This window comes from Podarcis filfolensis (genome assembly GCF_964270895.1).
Source record: "Podarcis filfolensis genome assembly, chromosome: 3".
NCBI classification, from domain to species: domain Eukaryota; kingdom Metazoa; phylum Chordata; class Lepidosauria; order Squamata; family Lacertidae; genus Podarcis; species Podarcis filfolensis.
Genome location: NC_139606.1, coordinates 97,405,575 through 97,416,607, shown reverse-complemented (window position 1 = coordinate 97,416,607; position 11,033 = coordinate 97,405,575). Strand labels below are relative to the sequence as shown.

General features: G+C 42.8%; 1 protein-coding gene across 1 annotated transcript; it reads right to left on the bottom strand.

Annotated features, from left to right (window-relative positions):
* Window positions 1–323: 323 nt before the first annotated feature.
* SLC30A1 (solute carrier family 30 member 1) lies at window positions 324–10,765 on the bottom strand. Its single transcript, XM_083605755.1, has 2 exons — window positions 9,840–10,765; window positions 324–5,859 (listed from the first exon to the last, which is right to left on the bottom strand). The coding sequence occupies exons 1-2, from the start codon at window positions 10,435–10,437 to the stop codon at window positions 4,961–4,963; spliced, it is 1,497 nt and encodes a 498-aa protein (XP_083461881.1). The 5' UTR covers window positions 10,438–10,765; the 3' UTR covers window positions 324–4,960.
* Window positions 10,766–11,033: the final 268 nt, after the last annotated feature.

The window sequence follows — 11,033 nt, the reverse complement described above, 5'->3', positions numbered from 1 at the left end:
TCTGCTGCTTCTTGATTTTCTGACTGTAGCAACATGTGCACAGCCCTAGCAGCCAGATTAGGTTGCGGGGTATGAAAGCATTTCTAGACCTATGCTGCCTAACTGGCCTGGAGCTTGAGATTTGGTGAAAAACTGGGCCCTTGTTAGCCAGATCTCATGTCTCAGAACTCTACTTAAACTAACCTTGCATGACACACCCACACACCCACTGTGAACAAATTCATTTAGCCAAACCTCCAGTTAGAAATGTTTTTGATGTTACCAAATCAATTTCAGTAAGTGAAGGGATGTTTAAAAGAGGAGAAACAAAGGACCGTGCCAAGTTTCATGTTTTATACAGCAACATTTATTTCCTTTTCAGTTTTCAGGTTTTATGCAAGGAAACACAGAGTCATAACTGGTTTAGCAGAAGCCCGTTGTCACTGGCATGATGTCGCGAGATACAGATATGCCAATTATGTCTCCGAAGCATTGGTTTCGAATACGACCCATGGAATTTGAGAGATGCCTCTCTAGCTACCACTGAGCGTAAGGGTTTGGAGACTAAGCCCAGGAACACTTAACACAGAGAGAGCGCAAGTGGGGGAGGGGGGAAAAATCAGGCTCACACATTTGTAAGACATGGAAGTGTTCTTCACACAGGCATTTTAATGACAAACCCAGGATCACAGAGGTATGAAAGCTCCTGTTATAAGTAAGGCTGCATTTGGCTTACAAAAAAAAATAATCTGTCACATATGTTCTTATTTCAGGCACATGAAGCATTATAGTACCTTTCAGTCCACCAAGAGGTGAAGCAATGGTGCAAGATAGAACCAAAATAGAATATTTACTGTAATATTCAATAATTGTTTTGTAAACATAAGCCAGAGTCCCAGAAGGCTACATCGATGCTGTTATGAAATTAAAGCAGCATATTTAAATATTGTACTTAATACCCTTAAATACATAATACTCCTTTCACGAGAAACTTAAAAAGTCAAAAAGCAGAGGATGTAGTGTTAAAGGTGGTTCCCCGCCCCATCAATGAGAAAAGTCAGAAAGTGCATTCTAGTCTAAACAGTTTCCCATTATCTCAGTGGAATCAGTGCCAGAGCTGCTCTCAGTGCTCTTAAATGAGTCTCTGAACAGAAACTTCATTTGCATACAGCAAGAGTTAGAGGTGCTCAGAGGCTGGGAGAGTGGGGGGTGGGGAGTAGATTTTATAACATAACAAATACATCTTCAGCACTACTTGCTTCCAGCACTTTAAGTGGTTTTGAAACATTCTCCAGAACTTTAGGTACCACTGTTAAACACTCAGTTTTCTTTTGTAAAGGTAATTTATTTGGGTAGTATTCAACGACGTTTTGCTCAGAATAGTCCCACTGAAATTAGTGGGCATTGCTAAGCTATGTCCTTTAATTTCCACAGGGCTGCTCTTGAGTAAAAGGCTGAATACCACCCTTTGTATTAGAGGCTGGTTCTACAAATATTTCGAGATGCAGTAAACAGACCCTAAGTGTTCAATCATTTCAAATCTCTTTGAGCAGCTTCATATATTAACAGTCAGTGAATACAACAGTGTGTTTTCACAATGAAACTTGTAATGTGAGGTGGCTTAGCACTCTGTTCATTGCAATATCCCAGAAAGCTATGGTTAGTTTTCGCTGCAAAACTTCAGCAGAATAAACTGGCATAGCCACTTCACCACAAATGCACGTCCTGAGCACAGTGTGTTAATTACTTTTATCTACATGGAACAGCCTTCAACACCACTAGCATTCAGGAGAAAAATACTATCTTATACAAGAATTTGCAAAACTGGCTTCAATATTTTCATATACAATCAAGTACAAAAAATGCCTCCTGTAGTTTGGAGGTACTCCAGCTGTTCCATTTTTTCCAAACGTACCTAAGACAGCTGACATACCGGAAACCTTACCTGCAAAAGCAGAGATGAACACAACATATTCTGTTGTAAAAGCCAAGCTATTGCATAATAATAATAGTAATAATAATAATAATCAGGACCACACCTGGTACACAATTAGCTGCTTTTCTCCCTTACCACTGCAGTGCAAACTCAATATGAGAGTCAAAGTTCGTGCTTTAGAGAGACGCAGCAGTCTTTGAAAAAAGCTATTACCATATTGCAAAGTATACTAACCCAGAATTTTAAAAAAAAAAAAATTGGCCCATCAGGGGACAGATGAGGTTAAAAGTGAGACTCTATTGAACTAGAATGTTTACTATGTGGAATATAGGCCACACACATTTTAAAAAGAGGGAGGGAGGGAGGGAGGGACAGAGAGTGAGCAAGCTCATACTTCTAGCACTAAAAAGATAGGAAACCTTGGCTTCAAGATCCGGAATTTACAGTATTATTGTAGCTTTTCTGCCTGTCCATCAATATATGCCTGCCCGTTCCCAACTATACCAATCTAGCCATGTCAATGTGAAAGAAAAGCAGCTGAAAAAATCTTATTAAAATACAGCTCCATGAGAATTCTACAGCAGTTTTTACATGCGTGCAATAATATGTGGGGGACAAACTCAGAGTATTAACAAACAAGTGGCCTTTATAACAAAGAGCCCAGAAGGCAAAGGTAGATGTATTTGATCATTTCACAAATACACCTTTCCAACAATTTACAGCTTGTTAACAGAATAATTTTGTTCTGAAAAAATGAGGTTTGACTGCAACGCTGCTGAGCAGGAGGTGCAGAGTGGAAGCTACTGATCACTTGCTTTGTTTGCAATTCCATGTCAAGAATGACAAATTGAAGTTGGGGAACAAACCTAAATAGCCATATAATAAAAGAGCCTGCATTTAAACAATGCAAATTACACTCCCCCCCAAAAAAGGTAAAGTAGCAATGCATAAGGAAGACCTCAACAGTCCTCTTTCCTGGTTCTACAGCAATTGTACATAAATCAACTGTTGGAATAACTAAAATATATAAGGAAATTTTGCAATCCCATAAAGACTTCCAATAAGGGCTCTTAAAAAAGCTTTAGAAAAGTCAGCATTAATGCCACCTCTGATTTAAGAATTAGCTCTATTTTTAATTGATCAAGAACGGGTAAAGGCTAGTTGAGATCCAGAAACCTATTGGCTAGCATCCTTGCATTCAACATAAGATTAGCCTCTGCAACTTCAATAGAACTAAGGTGGCTGATTTTAAGAGGATTAGCCAAGTGGCTTGACTGCAATCCACAAATTTGTGCAGCAATTCCATTTCTGAACAGGTAGCACTAACTGCTCCTCAAAACCAAAGAGCAGAAAAGTTTGAAGTAGGCTAGAATTTGCTCCAACACATGCCTTCACTACACAAAATGTGTTCCAGGTTATGAGAATTGACTGGTGGAGGAGTTCAGATGTCACAATAAGCCATGGTTTATTGATAGGAAGAAGGCCCAAATAGTCTCAAGCTCCTGCTGCTCCTCTGTGTGGCTACAAGGAGGTCAAAAGCTTTCACTTCTGGTTTTGTTTTTGTTTTATTAGCTTCAATTGAGCACAATTCACCATTATATCCAAAACCTAAACTGTGGATAAACTATGATTTGTTGAAACAAAGCCTGCTTCATAACCCATAGTTTGTAGTTGATTTGTTTCAACCAAATCTTATTTAATAATTATTATTGAGTTTGGATGAACTGAACAGCTGCAATTGATCAAAAGTGGATGCAAAAGCTTCTGGTCTCTTCACAGGTGAATCTCAAAGCTCACTCATGTCACAATAAGCCAAGGTGTGCTACATCCTTCTCCAACCTGATGCCCTCCTGGTGGTTTTGAACTAAAACTCATCACCCCTGGCCACTGCCATGTTGATTGGAGCAGAGGGGAGTTGCAGTTCAAAGCATCTGGAAGGCACCAGGTTAAGGAGGTTGATTTGAAGAAGCTTAGTAAGTTGTAACAGTTGCTTCATGAAGCAGCTGCCTGTATTGTGTTAAAAAGAATGCATTTCAGCTGCACATTGGGTAAAATGGCTCATCACGGCTCATCATGAAATACATCAAATGAGAATATATTAATGTTTATACACTGCTAAATTCCATGTGTTTTTTTTTAAAGTAAAAAACATTCTTTTAACTCAAAACTAGATGTAATCCAGACAATATTTACCCTTCCATTTCGGCAAGCCATAGATGACACCGCAATGACAAATATCAGCTGTTTCTAGTTCTGGCATAAATTTACTTGAAAGTAAGGTGTTCTTAACAAATTCTTAAACCTATACAATTGAGGAATGCACAAACTGAGATGCCTTTAAAAGGACTGGTCAATTTCTGTCTTAAAAGTTATCCTTACAGTCATGTGGATATGCATATCTTTTACAAATCCTATTTTCAAAGCAGCCATTTTTCATTAGGCCCCCAGTACAACACAAAAACAGGGTTTGTTTTTTTAATAAACCAGTACTAGATATGTTTTAAGATGCTACTACTAATACTATGGAGTATAACCTACATGAAATAGGGTTCACTTTTTCATGTATAAGGGAAAAAAATCCTCAAATAGTCTACCTTAAAAAAATAATTCTGCCAACTTTGGCTTCCTTTCTTTATGGTTTGTAAAACATTCACATTCACACACACAATAAGTAGAAAGGCTTCTTCCTGGATTTCTCTAACACATACTGATTTCCAAATGGAGAAATGGGTTGCTGAAGAACTCAATTTTAATTTTTAATCCAAAAAAAAAAAAGCATCTTGGCAGAAATGTTGATACTGGTTATCCAGAGTTGTTGAAGCATCTGTAAACTTTTCGGTGCAATTCAACTAAAAGTTAACACAAGCACATATTGTGTTGGGACGGCACAATTATATCCTTTCAAACAGGCAGCCTAAAGTATCGTGACCAGAACAGGGATTTCAACAATTACAATACTTTGCAACTTGTCTCTTTAATGCTAGTCTTTCTTCTCAAAATCAACCTGTGGTTGAATGCAGACTTCACTCAGCACAACTTTGGGAATTACAAAGACGATTCAAATTGTTTGTTAGGATCTTCCTCAAGCTTTACAGCAGGTATACACTCTGATTTAGTCCTCCTGGTTTTGTGTTGTGAAGAGTCAATGGCTATTTCAGAGAAAGAAATAGAAACGGAAGGGGACTTATCGGTCTTCTTTGCACTAGTCTTTTCCGTAGTTCCACAACACTGCTTCAGAGCACACTGGGTTCTGCAGGGAAGTTCACATTTGGTTACAGCCTCCCCAATAGTAAACTCAGGCTGTATGGTTGTTGCATGTATCCCTTCATCATGAAATATCTCTTTAATATCCTTCGCAACTTTCAGGTACGTTTCTGGGTCCTTAAATTTAATGTGAGCAGTGCCAATGATCCTGCTTCCTGCCAGCTGCCAAACATGCAATTCATGGACAGCTTCAACTTCTTCCAGTTTGCGGAGTTTCGCATTTAAAGAACGAATATCAATTTGTTTCGGAACAGTTTGCAAAAGGATAAGGGCGGATTCTTTAAGAAGTGGGTAAGTTGTATAGAGCAGAATGCAAACCATTATGAGACACAATGCAGGATCTAAATATAGAACCCAGCAGGGACCAGCTACAGGAATTTTCCATAACTCAGTTGCATTCATTCTACTAGACAACTGAGTAATGTTTTCTGCACAATCGTCATTGATACATGGGTTAATACAAGGCCCATCCTTAGGGCAAGGAGTCCAGTAAGCGTAAAATACTAAAGCATTCACCACAACAATAACGGAGCCCAGGGCATCTCCAAGAACATGAAGAAATACTCCACGCATATTGAGTTGACCACTAGTGTCTTCGTCAGGTTCTATGTCCAGAGAGGTGTCATTATCAATATTCCCATTTGGCTGAAGTTCCATTTGGTTCTCTTTTGCCCCATCACCTGCAAACACAAGAGCAACATTGTTACATGGATAGGAAGCCTTGTGGGGTGGGTTAACAGACCGCTAGCAATAGTGGAGACAATATAATATTTGGAGGAGGGGAGTTATAGAAGGCAGTTCTCTTTGTAGAGTTTTGGAACCACTAGAATACACACACCGCATTACAGAATAATGACTTGTTACAGCAACCAAGTCAGTGGTTTTTCAAACACTATAGAGAGAAGTCGTCTTTTCAGATCACAGACCCACTTTTAACAGCAACCTGTAATAAGGAATCCCAATATTAATATTTTAATAATATAACCACCTTTCTGCTCTTCTCATTTGGGGGGGGGGAATATCCTAACCCAAGAGGATAAAAACAACAAAATGGTGGTATTACTGCTAGTCTAGATTGGGTGCATGCCCCAGCTATAGGTTCTGACTTGCAATCTAGAAACACTGATTCAGAGCATTCAAAGGATTCCATGTATTCTCAGTATTCCTTATTATAACACTAAAGTAGGTCACTATTATATCTGTATTACAAGGGAGCCAGCTGAGAGAGGGTGGCTTGATGGTGGCAGAGCTAAGAACTGAATGGAGGCTTCTAAGTTCAGAATCACAACACTACACTAGCTCTCATGTATTGTTTTATTAAATTAGGTAATGATTCAGTAAGATTGGGTGGAAAGGGAGGGAAGGTTAAAGAAGCATGAAGTCTGTGTGAAGCAAGAAATGGGGAGAGAAGTGAGACATTTCCTATTTTCTAAAAAATAAAGCTCCAGTCTGCATAACAGGTACCATCAGTTGAAATATGTCACTACCATGAAAAATCATATCACAGATATGAAACAGCTTATACATGCCTACGTGTCCACAATGTCATGACAGAGAAGCCCTGTCACAGCAATGGCAGGTGATGTCTATCAAAAAAGAGTGGCATCTGTCAAGACCGTATGAAGTCAAATGCCATTACTGCAGCCTTTGTTATGCAAGTATTATTTTGAACTGGAATTTATTCCAACCTTGAATTTTATTGAAACAAACATGCACCCATCTTCCTTTACAAGTGTGCCCTCAGTTCTGATTCAAATAAAAGAGACTGTCCCAGATACCAATAGTTTTGAGAAACCTCTCTGCAGCTTTTTGACACAAGCAATTGTTGTCACACTAGAATATCATACAAATGGGTTTGCCGATACAAACCAGCCATTACATCAAAGGAGATTTTTCTTTTTGTGAACTGCAAAAAGTTTTTGAGATAATCACGCATGGATACCGACTGTGAGCAAAATTTTGCCTGGTGATTTCACCAATATAACCGGTAGAACTGGAAACCATCACAACTCCCACACTTGTTTCACCAGGTAAACTCCACCTATATAATGTACTTTACAAGTCCCAGAAGTAGCATCCTCAAGTGAGTTCAAGAGTTATGTTCATGCATACTAAAAAAAGACAGCTTTTAAAAGTAATAGAAAGTCAAGGCCTGCTAACAGGTATATGCTTAAGATATGAACTAAGCACACTGATACAACACTATTAGGCTTCATGACCTGCAGCTATAGGAACTACTCAAGAAATCCTCCTTCCTGTTTTGCACCAAGAAATAAAGCTCCGTGAATAAGCCAGCATATTGCCTAATTGTGATAGTCCCACCCTGCCAGGCCTAACATTTATCACCTCCAACTATTGCCAGACTAAGTTTATGCCCCACTAGTATTTTGCAAAACTTACGTTCAACTTAAAATCCTTACTATACATGGGGCAGGACATACAAGGTTTGCCATGCTTGGAATAACTTTTAAAAAATATATTTAATTCCATTCACCTGCAGTTCAGTAAAGAAAATATAGCTGTGTAGTCTGTTGACAGGTAACCATCCTTCAACTGTATGGACTAGCTTCAGTTGAAAACTCTGGGCCACATACAGTCCTAGAGGAATAACAGTGTGCTACCTAGGTGTCAATACTGAGGATGACTGGTGGGCTGTACAAATAAGACATGCACCGTCTAGAGACAGAAAGAGAGAAGCCGGTCCACTTCTCTATGAAAGGGAACTTTGCCATACAACTACTTGGCCAGATCCTACCAGCTGTCATAATATGCCGCCTGACTATTATCCTAGCACTGACTCCCTATTAAAACATGAAATAGAGACGTAAAATAATTTACTGGCATAAACTAAAATTGTATTAAATGTAGTGTATTGCCATATATTCCCATTTATTTCTGCAGTAGATAACAAATGCTTTCATCTGAGATGTTGCTAGGATCAATTATGAGTTCCAGTGGCCTGAAATTAAGAGATGACTGTCCAAATACATAGGGCCTTTATTTTCATTTTTTTACAAAAACCAAATTACTAATGATAAAAGCTTTAATGAAAACAAAATTAAGCAAGAATACCAAAGCAGAGCAAAGTAGTTCAGCTGACATAGCAATGAGCAACAATGTAAACATTTGTACCACTCCACTTTTATTTTGGTACTATCCCAGGAAATTATATCGGGCTGAATAGGTCTTTAATATTCTGAGTACACTGATGGTTTTGCAATATTTCAAGTCTGTAGAAGAGATGTAAGCAACACATATAAACAGACACTGAATTCTGTAGGATCAGAAATAAAACAAAACTGCTTTTTCATAAGAAATTTTACATTCCACATCTATAGTCATGATCATTGTCATCTATGGATAATATGCTTCCTATTGCAACTTGCCTCCATTTAAAGACCTGGCAAAAGAGGAAGTGCTTCTAGTTACTGGAACCAATACCATGCGAAGGCTTTGGGTGTAGATCAGGAATGTCAGTAGAGTTCATTCTGCTCATCAGGAATTTTGGGAAGGCAGTTAACAGAAGCTGCAGCTTCCTGTGAGCTTTGCCACTCTGTCTACTTTAACGCAACGTGTTAACCCTTACATAGTGGATTCTGCAGATTCCTCCATGAGCCCAAATTGTGCTATAGGATATAAAGTTTCCTTCATCAAGCTGTAAAAGAAAGAAGGCTGATTGTAGGACCTCAGTTGTCAAAACTGTTCTGAGAAGTCCAAGGGTTTCTCAGTGGCAAGAACATTAACAGCAGTAACTTCCTCTGTAGCAGCTTGTCCACCACTACTGAATTTCCCCTGCAATGCATGGTCACAGGAACTTATGGTTCCTAAAGTCATACTTTTCATTAACGTAGGATGGAAGGCATACCTGACCTGACTTATGTGCTTTAAAATTTGCATCAGACTCCTCTGCAAGGTTCAAAGGTAGACATGCTGGGTTGTCTCAGCAGACATCTTGGGAAGGGGACTCTAAAGGTAAGAAATTTGAAAAGCACTGCAGTAGTTCCTTTCCTTGCGTTCTGCGAAAGCTTAATGCCACCAGCAAAGACTGTGAAATGTTGGTGGCTTTCATGTAGGGAATTCAAGGTACTTATTCTATAAAGTAAGGTGTGTTCCTGTTCTGTACAAAGGGGTCCTTCCATAAAACAGAACGAATGGGTGCTGCAGCAGCTTCTGTTAACTGCCTTCCCAACATTCCTGATGGGCAGAATGAGCTCCTTGACATTCCTTGATCTACACCCAAAGCCTTTGCATGGTATTGGTTTCCAGTAGCTAGAAGCACTTCCTCTTTTGCCAGGTCTTTAAATGGAATCAAGTTACAATAGGAAGCAGATTATGCACCGATGAAAACTACCACCACCAGGACTACAAGATCTGAAGTGTGCAACTCCTTATGAAAGGGCAGTTTCATTTTACCTTTGAACCTACAGAATGCAAATGTCTGCTTAGAAGTGCTGCTTACAGGCTCTTGTGCAGACTAGAAATATTGCCAGGCCATCAGCTTAGTGGGAATATTAAAGACCTGTTCAGCCCAATAACCTGATTCTGATGGAGGCTCTGACCGCTTCCGGGTACCCCTCATATTTGGGGCTGTGCCTGGGAGAAGCCAGGCATCCCCGGGCAGAGGGGGGGCCTGCTCGCCCCCACACACACCCCAGCTCACCTAGCTTCTCCAGGCTGACTCCATTGAAGCTGCTGAAATTGTCCACCAGGGTGTTGGTCTCCTCCTCTTTCTGCTGCTCTCCGGGAGGCTGCTCTGCCTTGCCCCGGCGCCGGTGGCCCCCTCCTCCTCCCCCGTGCGAGTGGCCGTGACCTCCTCCGCCGCCGCCGTGCTGGTGGAAGAGACAGAGCCCCAGGACGTTGACCAGGAGCCCCGCGGCGCCGACGCCGATGACCACCCAGGGCTGCTTGATCTCGTTGGGCTCGGTGAAGCGCTCGATGGCCTCCAGCAGGATGGTGAAGCAGAGCGCCGTCAGGAAGACGGCGTTGACCAGCGCGCCCATCACCTCGGCGCGCACCCAGCCGAAGGTGTTCTTCTTGGTGGCGCGGGTGCGCTCGGCGAAGCGCACGGCCACCAGCGCCACCACCAGCGCCATCACGTCCGACAGCATGTGGAAGGAGTCCGACAGCATGGCCAGCGAGTCCGTCACGCGGCTCACCGCCACCTCCACCACGAAGAACAGGAAGGTCAGCGCCAGCATGCACATCAGGCGCGCCCGGCGGCACCCGTGCCGGCGCCGGACCGGAGCCTCCGCGCCCATCTTCGCCCGAGACGGAGCGGACCCGGCGGGACCCAGGCGGCGCCCACGAAGCGGCCGCTGTCGCCGAGGGAGGTGGGGGAGCGGCGGCCGGCGGCTCTTCGACTGCGCCTCAGGCTGTCGACGCTTCGGCTTCTTTGATTCCGCTCTCCTCGGCCGCCGCCTCCGTCTGTTCGAAGGAGAACCAGCAGCAGCAGCAGCAGAGGCACCGCCGTTCTTTGCAGACGGTTTGAAACTAAACTTTGCACCCGAACCCCCTCGCACTCCTTTCCACACGGAACCCCAGAGCCGCCCGCCGCGCGGACCCGCCCACTCGGGGCCTCCTCATTGGCGACGGCTCCCGGCAACCGCGCCGCCCGCCGCCAGGGCCCGCCCACCGCCGGCTCGCTCATTGGCGGCGGCCCCGGCAACCGGGCGGGGACCGGTCACGCCTCCCCGCGAGCTGATTGGCACCCAGACGGCCTCGCGACCAGTCCCAACCGCCACGCCTACAGGCGGCTTTGCGATTCGCCCGCCGAACCTCCGGCCTCGTCTGGGGGGGCGGGGGCGCGGCCTCGGGGGGCGTGGCGCTGGTTTCGATTGGGGGGACGCGGTCAGCC